The sequence below is a fragment of the Antennarius striatus genome, chromosome 2, assembly GCF_040054535.1.
Source record: "Antennarius striatus isolate MH-2024 chromosome 2, ASM4005453v1, whole genome shotgun sequence".
In the NCBI taxonomy this organism is placed as follows: Eukaryota; Metazoa; Chordata; class Actinopteri; order Lophiiformes; family Antennariidae; genus Antennarius; species Antennarius striatus.
The window spans coordinates 20,543,624-20,561,782 of NC_090777.1; the positions used below are offsets into that span (position 1 = coordinate 20,543,624).

At 42.1% G+C, this 18,159-nt stretch overlaps 1 protein-coding gene across 3 annotated transcripts in view; it reads right to left on the reverse strand.

Moving 5' to 3' along the window:
• Positions 1-18,159, reverse strand: part of arhgef25a (Rho guanine nucleotide exchange factor (GEF) 25a) — a 43,974-nt gene that overhangs the window by 22,274 nt on the left and 3,541 nt on the right. Inside the window, exon 1 of one of the 3 annotated variants that reach the window (XM_068331792.1) lies at positions 9,029-9,180. The exons of the other annotated variants lie outside the window; for them this stretch is intronic. Coding sequence (XP_068187893.1) covers positions 9,029-9,137 — 109 coding nt within the window. The 5' untranslated portion in view covers positions 9,138-9,180. Of the gene's footprint in view, positions 1-9,028; positions 9,181-18,159 lie in introns of those variants that run through there. 3 annotated transcript variants of the gene reach the window in all.

Genomic DNA, 18,159 nt, shown 5'->3' on the forward strand with positions numbered 1-18,159 from the left:
CCCACAAATCTCCAATAGAAGTTGTTGTTGTTGTTGTTGTTGTTGTTGTTGTTGTTTTTTGGAACACGTGTGCTGCGTTATATTCCAAGAAGCAACAACTGCAATTGGAGATTTGTGGGCAGGGACACACAGTCATGGCCAAGTGTCATTGGACCCTCATGGTATTGGACAGGAGAACTCAGACGCTGCAAATGCTGCATTCAAGGGTCCATTTTTATAGCAAGACGCAGATGCCAAAAATGGGACTTTAAGAAGAAGCTGGATGTACAGAACTTCTCATCCTGAATCTAAACAGGTCCTCATGACAAACCAAACAGAAAAGACAGAGGTTGCCTACTGAAGCTGATCCAGTGATAGCATGGGACAGCTTTTGCAATGCTGTCTTTAACTCAGCCAAATTCACACCTGGGCACCCATAAAGCATACACCAGGATAGGTTTGACATCCATAACTTGGAGATTGCCAAGCTTCTGAAACAGAAACACCACCAGGCTAAGTGACAATGACTCATCCACCAAACAGGACCATCTGAAGTTCCTCAGGGGCAAAGTGCACAAATAAACCTAGGCTAAATGGTGGTAACCAACATCAGTATGCCCCTCTTCCAGTGCTATGGCACCTGTCAGATATGTTGATCGTAACTTGCTCACGGGGGGGTGACATAGCACAATATTGGAGAGAGAACTTCGGCCGCATTGACCAGCAGGCTATCCTGAACATGGCAGAACACTTTTTTTACAGCATTTGGTAGCAGTGGGTCAATGGTAGAGCGGGTGTCCCATGATCAGAAATCGGCGTTTCGATTCCCGCTCCAGCCCAGCCATCCTCGGAGTGTGAGCTGACAGAGGGAGGGACAGACGGTGCCTTGAGCAAGGCGCCATCCCCTTACAAGCTACTCAATTTGGGTGCACCATGAAGTCGCTGCCTGTCACTCTGCCTCCCCTATACTAATCGCGTCCTTACAGACCCCTAGTGTGTTGTGTGTTTGTTTCAGGAGCCTGAGTGTAAAAATAATTTCCCCATAGGGGATTTGTAAAGTTTAGTTTAATCCTTAATCTTTAGAAGAGTGTGGAATGTCAAAGAGTTTTTATAACCTTGCTGTGTCTACAGTATACAAAAGTTATTGTCAAGATAATCACTGAAGAACGCCATTCAGTCTCTTTCATAGCATCCAGCAAACACACACGAAGTATAGCTTATCATCACCATGATTAGCCACTCACTCACTCACACATTATAAGTAATTGAGATTCCATATGTCAGCTGTGGCAGTCAGGAGGCTGGTGAGGGACTCTGGGATGGAGCTGTGGTTCCTGTTGGGCTGAGGGGATGTGGAGGATCTCCTCCTGGACCCAGTCTGCCTGGCAGCTCCAGAGCTCTCAGCTCTGCCCTCTGGTTGGTTTTTCATGCTATATAGATGGTTGTTTCTGGAACCGTAAGTTGCCAAGGTTATTGTATATACCAAAGTGAGTCAGATGTGAATTGTCAGTAGGAATTTAACTACAGCAGACGCAGTCACAAAGAGAATCAGAATTCTACTCATTCTGATATGTTTCTCTGTTTTGATGAAGCATGAATGGTGCAATAAAACAGAATGAAGTAAAACAGAATCTGACACACGGTGATGATTAGAGATGTAAAGCTCTGCTGGTACATTTATTGTCAAAGAGACTTGATTGGCCTTTCAGACACATACTTTCATTCCTTTTCAATGCTCTCACCCCCCTCCCCTCCCCAGTCCAACTCCCCCGCACACTCCAATCACCATGGCAACTAAAGCCAGAATGAGAGACAGTAAAGGACACAAAAGATAAGGAAAACACAAATATAGCATACACACAGACAGACAGACAGACAGACAGTATATGTATAAAAGAGGTTTTTGAACAGCTGATTTCAAATTCAAGAAACCAACCGCACCTACTAGCTTTTTTTTCCCCCCCGATCAAATTGTACATTTGGAGCAAGAGTTCTCCGCCTGGCCATTGAGAGCCTGCTGTATAAATCCTCAAGATCCACCTGTGTTGTGTGAAGGCCTGGAGCTCTGCTCTACCTGCGAATCATTGGTCTATACTGTCAGAATAGGGTGTAAATACCCACTCCAGGCAAAGCTATAAAGAATAAAAATAAAAGTTACAGTATTTCCAAAATATAAAAAAAAACACTGACATCTCCAAAAACCATATCTTCATTGCCCACTGAAGTGCTTTGTTTTGTTCATGATTGTCATTTGAGTGTAAAAACATAATTCTGATGCAATACAAACACATTCATCACCTGGGTAATAGAGATCTATATTACAGAGAGTTGTCTCCAAAACTGGACCAATCAGAGCAGAGCTGATCACCACTGTCTGATGATATATCATGAGAGACAACAAGCTGCTATGCAAGGGTCAGGAACAGTCGAAACATATGACTACTGCGTATGGAGAAGGCCAGTGTGAGTAAGACCATAGATCAAAGCTAGTGCATAGATAGATCACAGCACTAGCTTTGATCTATGGTCTTGCTCACACTGGTCTTCTCCCTTGTCTTTCTATCTTATCCGGTTCCTGAGTGTACAAAGGTTGAAATTTGACCTTGATCTAGTTGTCTCAAGTTCAAGGTCAGCATCTCATTTTCATTTTGTTTCAACTTTCTATCTGCAACAGTTGCGTTGCGGACTTACGGACAAACACACGAACACTGACAATTTCAATACATCACCACTTTGAAGCGGGATGTAACAATACAGCTTCATGTATGTTCATTGCTCATCACTATTAGGTTAGACATCACCACTCCAACACTCTCAATGGTGAAAGACTGCCTTGAACATATGAATGGTTCTGAATGCAACCATTGCTTGAACTGTACATTTGATAAAGGAAGCATTTGTCAGACACAGGAGGTGCAGAATTGCCGTGTTCTGTTCATCTGAAATGAAATCACGTCTGCAGCGCTAAACCATGCTGCTTTCATTATTGTCACTTCCCATTGTTTGCTTTGCTTTGTCACTGTTTTGGAAACTTTCTCAGTGAGTTTTCTATCGTGTCCTCTGGGGAGAACTGGTAAGGAGAAGAGTAAAAATCAGACTTCTCTACTCTGTCAGCCTGAGGGGAAATTAAAGTCACTAATATTATATAATATAATATTATACTCAACCTCTTGCTACAGTTACCATTTCATACCCGGTTGAAATATGTAGAAAAAAGAAAGCTTTTACTTTTATTTTTGGATGAGGATGATTAAAACAATTATAAGAGTATAAACTAAGTTTAATGTATGGTAAGGACATATATCACTGAAACTCCATAAGAAGGCTGACAAAAGGTTCACATGGGCTAAAAGTGGACGTAGAATCACAATGGGAAGTGGTTCCTCTCCCCCTCTGCGCTGTAGGAAAATTCTTTCTAAACAAGGTATGGAATGCCTCCTGTGTTTCATAATTTGTTCCCTCATTCTTCTCCTTTGCACATTTACAAACAGGATGCTGAGGAAGAGGAAAAAGCAGGAAAAGACTGGGAGATAGAGGAAGAGAAATGTCATGAAAATATGTTGGGGCAGACCAGTTGGGTACAGGAAAAAAATATCTTTCTTTGTTTCTTTAACAAATGATTGTGACGTGAATGAAGTGGGGAAAAAGACATGGTTAAAATAGTAGAGTGGGAAAGGACATTAATAACTCTCTGACTGGCTGCATGGCCCAATCTCACAAAGAAAGAAGGAAGAGGAGGAAAAGAAGGAGGAGGAGGAGGAGGAGGAGGAGGAGGAGGAAGCAAATTGAGAATACCCCAGGAATTATATTAAGTCACATTCCAAACTTGAAAATCATGTAACATTTAGCCCAAGATTCCAATTATTTCTTTCTCCAGAGGGGGAAAGTGGGAGCACTGTAGGAACCTACATGTTTCTTCGTTCTTTCTTTCACTTCTCATCTGTCACTACTCTCTTTTCTCCCTGTCATTTTCCCAACATATGTGAAAGGGAAGCAATATGGAGGAAATCACTGGCACAGCAGAGGGGAGACAGAGGCTTGAGTGGGAGGGCCAGTGGAGAAGATGAGGTGGAGGGTGGGCTGGGGTGCAAAGTTTAAAAATATCTCAGACAGCCGAATGCAAGGCTGGGCCATAGCAGTCCAGCAGCATACCTTAAATTTAAGCTATTTTTGTTGCTTTTTCCATAATGTCTGAAGTCTGCCTTATAAGCTGATGCTAAAGAAGGTTCTGCAGCTGCAACATAAAAAGCCCAACTGTTTCTGTCACAGAAATTTTCCCATATGTGTGCCAGAGGGTTTTCTTTCTGTTAAAGCCACACTCGACTCGTCAGATTTATTCATAGGGCCTTAGGGTCATAGGCTAGTGAACCTTGTGCATGAGTGTGTGTGTGTGTGTGTGTGTGTGTGTGTGTGTGTGTGTGTGTGTGTGTGTGTGTGTGTGTGTGTGTGTGTGTGTGTGTGTGTGTGTGTGTGTGTGTGTGTGTGTGTGTGTGTGTGTGTGTGTGTGTGTGTGTGTGTGTGTGTGTGTGTGTGTGTGTGTGAATGGACCACTTTCACTAGTTAATGACAAAAACTGAAATAAAAGAAAATATTGGTTAGCACGAATTTATCAGCAACTTCAGAGCAGCTGTCTAAAATCCATCAACCAAAGTGTTAATGAGATACAAATTTTATGTGTGGTTTCATACAGGATTTAAAATGTATTACTGCCTCCACCAAAGACATAATGAAATGTTTGGTGTATGTTAATGTTAAAAGTAGAAAAAGGCCCATGTAACATTTCCTCAGGTTTGATGGTGATAGAGATTGCAGATTCATACTAGTGATTACAAAAGATTTGCATCTTCTGGATTTTTGATTCAGATTGTTTAAATGTGTCAGACTTGGAGAAAATTCATTACTATGAGATAACAAAAAATAATGCTGAGTCAGAGAGATATCAAATATTATACATGTATTCAAAATTCACTGAAGTACATCGTGAAGAAAGCAAGGTATTCGCGAAAAATCTTTGTTTTTGAATAACTATCAAGCTAATAATAAAACCAATGCATTCTAATTTCAAGATGAGAGATTTATGGTCAAAAGTCACGTTATGAGTGTTAAGCTGTCATGGGATCATGTAAACATGATCATTTAAGCATGTAAGCTTATTTAGATAAAAGCAAGAGTTTCTCTATTTGGTGGACACACTGAAAAACAGTGTAGAGTGAGGACGTCATAATACCACTAAAGTATTTTGCTCTGTGTTATCTGTGTGTGTTTGTTTGTGTGTGTGCGTGCGTGCGTGTGTGTGAGTGTGTGTGTATGTGTGTGTGAGAGTGTGTGTGCGCACACGTGCGTGTGTGCATGCAAGGTTGTGAGTGTGTGTGTGTGTTATTGCTGGTGGGAATCTTTGTCCTAACTCTGCATGGATGAGTTAACATTCACATTAAATAAACACACAGAAATACAACAGGGAAAACGTTTGCACAATGCATGCAAAAAGCAGCGTGTCATCGTTTCCCACTATAACTGGAGCATAAAGAACAGAATGCCAATAATAACACATTTAAGACAGTGAAGTAACATTATAGTTCATATCTGCAAATGCATAAAAATTGCGTGAAACGTTAATTATTTTGACCAGTATGATTTATTCTTATAATGTGTTTCCATTTTTCGACTGTAAAGCTGTTGAAAAACTCCTTTTGCAGCAGTTTGAAAAATCAAATGGAAATATATCGAATTCTAATAACTGTTATTTTGCATTTAAGCTGCTGAAATAGATATTTGAAACAGATTTTCATTCAGTTTCGGTGTTTTAGGTCACGGTTAGCCGTAGAAATACTGTACATACCTTATGTATTCTGATGAGTCAATTCAATGGAAGTCTGAAGCAAGCTGTACATCCAAAACATATTCATTTTCTTATGACCTGACTCTGCCTTGTGTGAATATGATCTCACCTCCATCCCACACTTTTATTACTTATGTCTCTCTGACGGTTTTAAATGCATGTCAGATTTACCTCCGGGTGAATCCCAAATACCACTACAGTATGTGTGTGGGAGGCACTGCTGCAGGAAAGATATGTGGAAATGTGGAAATGATTGTGTGTGCTGCAGTGCCATACATTATCATTTATATTTAGGAAAACACTGTTTATCATCATTATACAATTATATGAATTCCTTACTAATATTTGATGTTTAAAAATAGATGCTATCACGCACATTTTTAACATTTACACCTTTCTCTTACATTTCCCAAAATACAACCCTCCACTTACTGTAGATGTGACACAGTGAATCCACAGGTTATATTTCTACCCTCTGGCACTATAAGAGCAATTGACGGAGGACCATATAGTAGCACACTCTATTATTAAATGATTTGTCAGGAGCATGTGCCAGAAGCATCCCCCACTAATGACTCTCTGGACATCAAGCTGATAATTTGCCATGCAGAACAGTGAAGACATCAAAGCTAAAATGCTACATGCTACTGTCTTTCCATAATATTCACATGTCCATTTTTCCAAGCCTCTCCATCATGCTGAGGACAGCTGAATCAGTGATCCCACCAGTCCCCATTATACCACAGACGACAACAACACCTTACACACATTGACACATTATCATGCTTATGGATACTGCTTTTTATCTGCCTGCTTCATTACACATTGATTAAAGGGTGGAGAAAATGTGTGACAGGATATACAGTACATGTAGAAATCCATAAAAAAAACAATTGTTTGCTTCTGCAGGAAGGTTGTGTAACTATCATTTCGTAATCTAGTGTACAGGAGCATTACTTTCGATTTACTCATTTATTCACTCTGGTTCACGCGACTGGTCAGAGCGAGCATGTGAATGAGGGCATAAAGTGGGCACGCTTATGGTGTGACATAATGGCATACTGTAGTGTGTGACATCATCCAGCAAACAAGTTAGTGTTATTATGCCTAAGTAGGAAATGAATCATGCAGCACACTGTAATTTATTCTTGTGTCAGTGGAGTGGCTCTTTACAATCAATGAACACTGTGGATGCAGGCAGCCTGCAGCTGAGACCGACTGAAAAGAGGAAATTCTTTTCCTGCCGATGTCAAACCGCTACATCCAGTTCATCTCTCTGTTTGACCTTGATCACGTCAGTTTAGCAAAGGCAATCACAGTCCCTACATCTTTTATTGTCCAACATCAACATACAGTATTGGATTCTTTTCCATTCTGTTGCAAGAATATTGTCTCTGGGCCACCAAAAGTCTAAAACCAGCTGACACTTCCTTGTAGAAAAAAGGCAGAGGACTTCATAGTTATACTTTTTATGTTCTCCTTAATGTTCTAAAGGGACCAAACCAGTGGTAGCAATATGGAAATGTGCTTTTCATGTTGTATGAGAATGTTTAATAGAGCGCACTCCTTCAAATGAATAGTTAAGGCAGTCTAAGAGACTACTGCAGCTTTATAATATGGTATCCCCTGAGGGGCTAGAGTGCTTATATTTCCCTGCTCATATTGCAAACTGAGATCAAGAGGTTTTCCTCCTCTAACAGTACAGCATCAAGCATCTCATCTCACCATCTTGAACCTAAAGCATCCTACTGAAACAGATTGTTTAAAGAATTCCAGAAATTTTCAGTCTTTGGAATGATTGTCTTGTTTTTTAGCCTGAAATGTTTTATTCTCCAAATCCCCCCATATGTTTACACATTATGATCTAAGTGTGTGTGTATTTTGGTATGATAACATGGTAGAGGAGCAGAAGGGAGCTGCAGGCTACAGAAAGGGAGAATATCCATTACATAAGAGATTAAACTTGAGGAATCTGAGGTATGTATCCAACGACGCTGGTCAGGAATATGAAAGCCTACTTCATGGGCCCCCCTGTGAATGGAGCCTCAGTAGGTCGGTCCACTGTTTTTCCCTTTGATGTTGGCTTGCAAAACAGGCGCCCAGCTTGGCATTGTAGTACAAACTCATATTTTGCTGTTAGACACTTGTTATTTTGGCTCCACAGCGACGGAGTCGTGTGCACAGGACATAAACGGACAGAGAAGAAAGCAACTGGCCGACGACATGACGTACGACGTCTCAGGATCTCGTCTAGACTTGCGATGACACCTAGTTTTGATTACATTTCTAAAAAGCCAGAGCAACTGCCTGCTCACCAGGCACACGCTCTTACTCAACCACACTATTCGAATGTACCAATGCTATTCCTGCTGCACTTCATTACGCCAAGCTGGGTAGTTTGGGGAGGTGGGTGGGGGGGGGGGCAGATAGAAAGACAGAAGGGGGAGATTACTGTGTTGCTCATCTCTTCAGTTTGGGGTAGAGGAATTTTTCACAACTCTCCCTGTGAGGTTTATCCATCCACGTGGTGACGCACACTTATCATGATGATGAACACTTTTTCAAACACACTTTTTACACTAGTTACTTCTGGATCCTAATGGAGGAACATACGGTACATGTCCTTCTCTCCTCACTGTGGAGCCATGTCTAGGAATTATTTTTTTGTTCGCCCGCTCTGATGTGTGTGTGCGTGTGTGTGTGTGTGTGTGTGTGTGTGTGTGTGTGTGTGTGTGTGTGTGTGTGTTGTGTGTGTGTGTGTGTGTGTGTGTGTGTGTGTGTGTGTGTGTGTGTGTGTGTGTGTGTGTGTGTTTGTGTGTGTGTGCGTGGGACACACATCTGTTGCTTTAGCTGGAGACGGAGAAAGCAAAGAAGAGGATTCTGACACTAAAACCATCAGCATACGCTCACAGAGATAGAAAGGAAGATAGGGAAGAGGAAGGTGGCATGGAGATAAGGATTCAGTGAAGGTGGAGGTTTAAATAAGATGAAAAAAGTCGTTGTTTCATGTCCATGTACTGATCAAAAAACATGAAGCCAACAAACAGGGATTTCAGAAAGTACACTATCAACCTCAGGGAAAAGGTGAAAAATCGTGTGTGTTGTGTGTGTGTGTGTGTGTGTGTGTGTGTGTGTGTGTGTGTGTGTGTGTGTGTGTGTGTGTGTGTGTGTGTGTGTGTGTGTGTGTGTGTTTGTGTGTGTGTCACTGACCTCTGACTCGGGCATAGCAGCAGCCACACTTAGCCAGGACTTTGCGGAACAAGTGTTGGCAGCCACAGCCTCGGTGATGGCGATGATGGTGATGGTGGCCCCCTTTCATGCTGTTGAACCATGAGCAGAGGTGGGCATGGCCCGGCACTCGCCCTTCCTCCCCCCCTCCCGCCCCCCCACCCCCCCACCCCTGTCCCTTTCTGCTCCCCTCAAGTCACCCTCTTCCACCCTCACTAGTAGAGGTACTTGTCAACATATAAATCCTCAAGGAGTCAGATGATTCCCCCTCCTCGGTTGATTAGACACAGAGTTAAAGCCCATACATCCACACTGGGAAGAAGGGAAAGTGTCCACAAAAGCAGCTGCAGCAGCAAATAAAGAAATCCACTCGAGCCTGAGGGTTTTTTTTCATCCAGGATAACATCCCAGCAAGCTTATTGTGATACTGAATGTGTTGTCATCCCTGTCGCTCAGCTTTTCCTCTGTTTCCTTTCTGGTGCTAAGCGCTCTACCTTTGTGGACCGCCTGGTCAAATGACACACTATGGGAGACAGCTTAGAGGAGAGAGAGACAGAGTCAGGGAGAGAGAGAAAGAGAAGGAGAGAGAGCATAAGGGGAGGGGTGAGAAGGGTGGAGTTTGCAGCTCTCGTCGCTGGCTGTTCCAGGACAACATTCCCACTCCCCTAACGTTCTCTCTTCCTGTCTCTATTTCTTTCCTCTCAGCTGTTTTTCCTCTCGTTTGTTTTCTCATCCGTCTGCTCTCTCTCCAGCCCAGAGACCAGATGAAATGGCACGCTGGAAATAACACCCAGATCTGTAATGATACATGATGCTATTTAGAGAGGGGAGTCCATGTTGGGTTGAAGGTGTCGTGTTTTCCACAAACAGTGTCATCACCTCTGTCTGTAAGTGTGTTTCACTTTAAAGAGCACGTGTTCACTTTATAGATCACAGACCTTTTTCCAGGCAAGGCAGCTTCAGCTTTGACTTCTGTGCTCGTAATCATGAGGCCAACATCATGAGTGCATTTGTTCCCCCCTTGTGTTTCCATGGAGCACGCGTGTGGTCTCAAATTTCACAATGATGGCACAGTGGCATTCTTGTCGTGTGTGTGTGTGTGTGTAGCACCGGTCATCCAGCCAAATTATTTCTTGTAGCATGTCATGGCTCAGTCGAACTACTTTGGAATAAGTTGGACCAAACTCCTAAGAGAATAAATAAAGGGCAACTTAAGTTCTTATTCTTAGAATTATAGTTGTTGTTTTTTTATCTAACCTCTATATTATCATGACCCGAAGAGAATGATGAAACCATTTGATCCATTGAGTGATGGACAGATAACAGATAAAATTGTCAGTCTGTGTCTGTCTTTTCTGATATGGTTGTATGGTTGTGACTTATTACATTTGATCTTTTTTTTTCATTCTTGAAACTTTGAGAGATAAATGAATTACAGAAATAGCTAACAAAAAAATACACACATTCATCTGCACATTACACTAGATCACAACACTGAGGAAAATAATCTGCAATAAACTCAATAAAAAACGTTTGTGACGATGCTTTAAGTGTTCTATATATCATCTAATTGTCTGAGTGTAAAACAGAAAAACATACATGAAATAATGCAGTTGTGTTTGCTTGTTCAGATTATCAGATAGGTCATACATGAAAATGTATTAACGGAGACATGAGAGAACGTATCTCGAGGGTTTTTTTGTGCCACGGTGAAAACATAGTACCACATCCATGCTTGCAGATGTACAAAACCAGCTTCACGAAGCTTATGATCCTCACGGACATAACGGATATTTTTTTAAGTTTATGTTCTGCAGTTTAATGAACCTGTAAGATGCAGAGCTTGTGTAATCGGCAGTTCTGCAATTCAAACCAGGTTTGCATTTATTTAGAAGTGCATTTTTCACCAGAGCTGATTAAACTCAATCAATACATAATTATGACTCATCAGCCTTCATTTTAGATGCAATCAAATTCAGCATGTGATCCAGACATATTTCAGCAACACATGGGGTAAGCGACAGTTGCATGATATTTGGAAGGAAGGAGCGCAATTGTGAAATTCTGCACGTTTTTAGCCGTAAACAATAATTTTCTGACTAACAAGCAGCATTTCTCAGGCCTGACGCTGCTTAACCTATGACTCAGTACGTGATCTCATTTCACTTTTGCAGCACACATAGCACCATGTTCCATTTGCACAATCTTTGACTTTGACACACTGGAAATTACAAACTGATTACTGCAACAAAGACAAGGAGCTTGTCAGCACACTCAGGTTTTTCTTTGGGGACGTCTGTGAAAATGAGAGAAGGCAGAGTATCGTCTGGCGCTGAACCGATATCTGTGTGCATCTTCGAGCGCTGCATCCCTGAGGTGCGTTGTCAGGTGCTTCAATGGTTGTCAGGCCTGTCTCCAGCATCCACATCTGTGCAATGACAGGGCAGTGGCAAGCTGCTTTCAGGATGGAGGCAAAAGTCTGGATGTGAAGTTGCATTAGACTTTACTCTCTTATCGTCCCTGTTTCTTTTCCCTCTCTTACATACAGCAAAAACTGAAGAAGCCATGATATGAAAAGGTTTTTCAACCGAGGCAGAAAATCCTTCGTGACAGATACACTCTATTCTATAGGTTCAGACACCACACTGGTTTGCCACATACAATACTCACACTCACTGATACAGATAACAATCCTCCCATCTTTACAGTCACTTGCCATTTCCTCATCTTTTGTTCATAAAGGATGCCTTAAACGACTGATTGAATGGGCAATTCACCAGAGGAATATTAATCGGGGCTTCTGAATATCTCTACTTCTGATGTTGATATGCCTGCCAAAAAAGCTCCAAGTTTAAGAGCCAGAAGGATTTATAAGGAATAAGATAAAATACAGATGCCAAGACAAGAAACTGAAGACAAAGAACTGCTTGCAAGCACATGAAACACAAAAGAGATAATCGAGAAGACTCTGCTCTTTTGATACATTTAAAATTCAGAAAATCTTTTCATGAACTCTTAATAATTAGAGGATGCCAGAATGTGTTCTTCCAGTAGGGGGCATTTGTACTTGTTGCGTAAGGCTGATAGGTGCATTGAAGGTTGGCAACGCTGGTTGAAAGTAGAACAATTTTGTTTCATTGTGCTTTTATTGGTCAATACTTTATGCATTAACTAGAGTTTATGTTCAGAATATGAATATTTCATGTATTTTAAACATACATGTATGTTCTTGAACATACAGTATATGTTCAAGTTGATGATAGAGACTCATCACACTGACAGGTATTTGGTGCATATTCAAACCTTTAAGGGTTTGAATATACAGAATAAGTAAATAGTTTATCCCTGTTAGTAGTATCAGAGAGGAATTAAACACCTGAGTAACTAAACACTAAAACTAGCACAGGAGATATGTGCACAGTCCTGTCAACAGAAATATGAAAAAAATGTTCCTCCCCTGGCTTAAAGGGGAAAGCGGTCGATGTGAGGTGAGGCGTGTATTAACATCCATTTATCTTCTCCTCCTTTTCTCCACTCCCTCGCTCCTTCCCTCCTACCACGTCTCCCACACGAGACAGACACACACAAAGATGATTCATAGACACACATATGCTTGTGCAGATGTTAAAGAACAGGATCTCGGTGGTGAAAACGATGAGATGAATAGAAATCGATAGACGTATGCTCACACTGGCCTGGATTCAAATGTTTGTGTGAGGGTTAACGCAATATCAGACGGATTGTGTCTTTTGTCTAAGCCGAGCCAACCAAAGCAGCGACTTGTCTTTTTGCTCTGCACAGGAGACAGTCACACTGAAGAGTCATGCTGAGGGGGTCTAGTTTTGACTGGTTTTCATCAGAGTGGAGCCATCAAACAGGCACAATTCATCATGTTTTCTGTCGCAGACAGTCAGTTACACCAAAGAGGTGTATTCAAACAGTGCTTGGATTCATGAATGCACATCAGCTGATCCAAAAACAGAGACATTTCCACACAAAATACAGTCTTCATAATATACATCCCCTTAAACAATCCATGATACTGTATATACATATATACACTATATATATATGTGTGTGTGTGTGTGTGTGTGTGTGTGTGTATGTGTATGTATATATGTATGTATGTATGTATGTATATGCGCATAGCTAGAACCAGACAAGATGGACTCAGTTCAGTAGATATGCAGTTGGTTATTTGCAGTACATTGCCCAACCCCCTACTGATAGCCTCTCCTCACCCCATCAGCCAGCTGAAATCCTGCCAAAATATGTTCACTTAGATTCAATTTGTCTTCCTTCCTCTCCCTTGCTATTTCTCCCTTAGTTCCTCTCTTTCTCTTTTTCTTCCTCCCATCATCTCTGAGCTGAGCACCAATTAAGGAAAACCAGGATTCTGGACAAGGAGGTGTAAGGGGGAGGTTCTCGGTTTTGGCTGAGGTCCCATCATGGAGCAGAAGTCACAGAATTAATGTCTTGTTCTCTCCTATCCTGCTGGTCTGCAGAGAATGGCTGTTTTCATCCAATTAGACTAAACTACACTGCCGCCATATATCAGGAAGATAGACAGGTGTGTTGCTCTGTGTATGTCTATACAAGTGTGTGCACTTTTTGAGTACCACTCAGTGCCCCCCCACTGTTATTCCTCTTCACGCAGCACAGCTTTGAGGCATGAGGCGCTCTACCCTACAAACGAGGCCACGCGGCTCTAACAAAGAAGTGAAAATCCACAACTTGGTATGCAACACCTAAAGTTATGATCACACTTTTACTCTTTCCCCATCTATTTCCGACAAACTACAACAACTGTACAACGAAAGCTCCTCTATCCGTCCAGCAGGTTCTGTCCCTCTTCTTGTGTTCATTGAATCTTGCATAAAAAGCCACATATGAGCACAGAAACAGAGGGACTGTGTAAAACTTTAACTCCATCCTATTCAGAGCAGTAAATGTTAATTAACAAAACGGAATTCCCTGAAGCCACACAGTGAGTGACACTGCTTCTTTATCCTTATGAAATAATTACATCTCCTACTGGTTTTACTGTTTAAGGGGAAATTCTCTGCTGAATCATGCCATAAATTCTAAAATATGAGCTAATAAAAATGCAAATCAGTATCTCATTTTTTGATAGTTTCATGTTTCCGACTGTATGAGTACATTAACCATGAATCCATGTATGTGGTAAAATGTGTGACTGTAAGACTGTTTATGTGGCTCCATTTCGCTTCCTTCCTTCCAGGTCAGTGTGGATTCAATGCCATCTGTGTCATGGAGCATCGGCCTCTGAGCTGCCTGACCTAAGCCTTCCAGCTAGCTGTGACTTTGTTCAAATGCAACAAAAAATGCCTACAGTTTGACAAAAATCCAGAGCAAATCCTTCCGAGTTAAATTATTCATGCGAGAGGACTTCATTCACTCTTTCCAGATTTTATGGAGAGATTGTGAAGAGATTATCTGTGATAATGACAACCTACAAGGACACTGAATCTACACATTTGGTTAGAGGTATGGTCCTTAATTTCACAAAGATCATAAGAGTATTTTTGCAGTGAAAAACCTAGTTTTGTCTATACTGCCACCGCTCCAGCATGGAGGAAGATGGCGGTGGAGGAAGTGCGGCGTCGGGAAGAGGCGGCAAGATGGGCCAGAGCAGTCGCCCTCAGCAAACAGGGTCTGTGGACACGGTGGGATAGTGTTGAAAGGAGGAGGTTGAGCTGGAGGGATGTATGGGCCATGGAAGTGAGGAGCTTGAGTTTCGTGATTAGAGCCACCTATGACTTCCTCCCAACCCCGACTAATCTCCACCAGTGGTTTGGCGATGATCCTGGGTGCGTCCTGTGCGCCAAGCCAGCCTCCCTTCGGCACATACTCACCGGGTGTAAAACCAGCCTCACCCAAGGATGGTATACTTGGCGCCACAACCAAGTCTTGAAGAGCCTTGCTTCCACTCTGGAGGGAAAACAATCCAGCATCAATGCCCTACCACTACCAACATCTAACACCTCATGGGCAACTGACTTTGTCCGTGAAGGGGACACAGCTACTAGGAGCAATCCTACACCATCAGAGAGAAGCCAGCTATGCCCAGCTCGTGACTGGAAGATGCTGGCAGATATTGGCAAACAGCTGGTGTTCCCCTCAGAGATCGTCACCACCACCTTGAGGCCTGATTTAGTGCTCTGGTCCCCTTCCTTAAAAAAGGTATACATAGTCGAACTCACTGTACCCTGGGAGGATTCCATGGAGGAGCCATATGAGTGGAAACACCTGAGGTATTCCGAGCTAGCTGCTGAAGCTCGACACCGTGGCTGGAACGTGGAAGTCCGCCCAGTGGAAGTTGGGTGCAGAGGGTTTGTGGGAACATCTACCACAGGACTACTGAGGGACTTGGGAGTTAGTGGCAAGAACCAGCGCACAGCAATCAAAGCAGCTTCAGAGGCAGCAGGAAGAAGCAGCCAGTGGCTCTGGCTGAAGAGGAACGACCCAAGTTGGGCCCCCAAGTAGCGTGATCAGGAGGTATGCGGTCATTCTAGGCCTGAGTCAGGGAACAGGATGCCCCTGCCCTGCATAGTCACCTGAGATGTCCGCCACTTGACAACAAGGTGACTCTCATGGCTAATTGAGCTTGGGATGCAAGCTCAGGTCTGATCATCCTGTAGCTGGCCGCCTCTGGGGAGGGTGTATAGTGTAAAAGACCAAAACACCCCATGACCCAGAGGAACACTACTGATGATGCATTCCACAAATTCAATTCCTCAGGTCTCCCATCCACCATTCACCGACAAGTTAATTGTATGTGCTCACACAAGGATAGCAACATCTCATCCTGTGTTTTCTGGAATACTAAAAAGGTTATAGAGAATCAACAAGATTTGCTGCCTGCTTCGGTTGTACAAAGCTTTTAAGAGAGTCTCAGCTTCTTGTTGCTGTTGCATCAACTTCATCATTCAGTCATTGTTTTCAGTCACATCAGGTGGTAAAAAAAAACCTCTAAGCCCATTGTCCAGTAGCCTCTAAAAAAACTGAACAACTGGTGAACAATGTGGAATTTTTAATAGCTGAAGAGACCCAATGTCAGGCCATGGTGTCAATGAAACACAGGCAAAAGTGTTTTGGGCTGCAGTAAATCAGACTCTGAATTTCATCACAAGACAAAAAGCCAACACATACACAAAGCTATAAATCAGAGAAAGAGAAAGCTTCCATTAAAAAAAAATATACCAGACAGCCTTCATTCAAGAAGTGAAACATTGGAGCATAAGAGAAGGACCACACACACTATATACACTCAGGAAATAATGAGCTACAGGTGGAATCTAATCAGACAATCAACACTCAGAGGAGGTCTGAAAGCAGAAGACAAGTGGGTAAAAAAAGAAAAAGAAACTGGACCCACAGGTTCAGAAGGAGAGTGAAAGTGTACAAACCATGAGGACACAAAAACAGAGAAAGCAACTTAAAACAGAAAAGAACAAGCCCAGCAATATGACTGCATCAGTATAAAGAATGACATATTCATGTACACAACTTCCATCCTCTGCAAGATCCAAATAAAATTCATGTGAAATAATGTCCTCATGAGGTCAAGAATATGATGTCCTTCTTATCAGGGACTGATCACAATACAATAGAGCTCTCTAATATAAGTATCTGACACCATAAACCTCTTCAGTTTTCTGAAGGGTGATGCATAAGATGCTATAACTGCATAAATAAACACCTGTGAGTAGTAGTATCAGTTCTGGCTCTCGAAGCGCCACTTCATGTCTCAGGTTGAGCTCTGCCCATTTAAGGTCACACATACACATTTCAGTCCCAGGGTCCTCTGGGATCACCACTTGTCCTTGGATGGCACACTCTCACAGCCTCTCACAAACCCAATATGGGCTGAAGCATGCATTGTATTCATTCACCTCTCATCAACTCAAAAATATGGAGAGTGATTGTTTCATTTGTTTCATTTCATTGACATGAGGACCGACTTTCCATACATCAATGTTTTGATTTATGGTTTCCAAAAACAAGGATAAAGATTGTTCTTACTTCTATTTCTTCTTTTGGTCTTGAGTGTTTCATTTTCTGAGAAAATCAGAAAATCTGTTTTTCATAATGCAGTATTGGTAGTGGATACAATCAAAGGTAAAAACATGTGTCTTTAATATAATGTTGTGTAAGAAGTGTTCTTCCTCATCTTATGCTCCTGTACTTATTCATCTTTACTTTTGTCTTTCTAACCGGATATCATGTTTCCCACGAGCATAAACCTTCATTGACATGGCTTTCTCCACATTAAACACAAACATGTGTATTCATTTGCTACAGGTTTACAGATTTAAATACAGTAAAGACATGTATGGTGTGTTCAGACATGAGGAGCAAGTCTACTGTATGTATGCAGTGGTGGGTCAAATACAATTTTTTGACAGGGTCAGTGCAGCTTCCTGACATAGCTGCATGCATTTTACCTTGAAAAACGAGTGTGTAGCCATCAACCACTAATTAGTGAGGGGAGAGAGAGAGTATGAACTAGATGACTGGGAGTCTGAGGGGCCAAGAGGCAAAGAGAAAAAAAAACTGATAAGATTTGAGAGAAATACGATCAGCAGCTCTACATGCTTAGAGGAGAAGCCAGGTTTAAAATACCTCGGCTGGAGACATCGCTTTGAAGAATGTCAAAGGAAGAAATATGTTGAGGTTGTATGTAAAGATTGAAAAAGTCAACAGGGGAGACAAGAAGGAAAATGAGGTGAAGAAATCCAAGAAAAAGATGTCAAACAAGCATCAGTAAATGGGTCTGTAAAATGATGAGAGCTGGAATTGAAAAATGGGAATAACGGGGGGAAAAATGGGGTCTGAATTCCAGGAGGCTGGCACTGTCCTGTGATTCCTGGGAAGCCACTACAAGGCATCTTGTTTCTAACGTATAACAGATGGCTGTGTGCACCACATCTTTAAAGAAAGCAGGGGCCTCTCCTATTTCCCATCTCGTCCACTGACACAGCAAGAGATGGAAACAACACTATGACCTCTGCCAGTCATACCATGACAAAACACAATCACGTGTCTCCTGCTGGATGAACCTGAAATGAGATTCATCACAGACAAAAAAA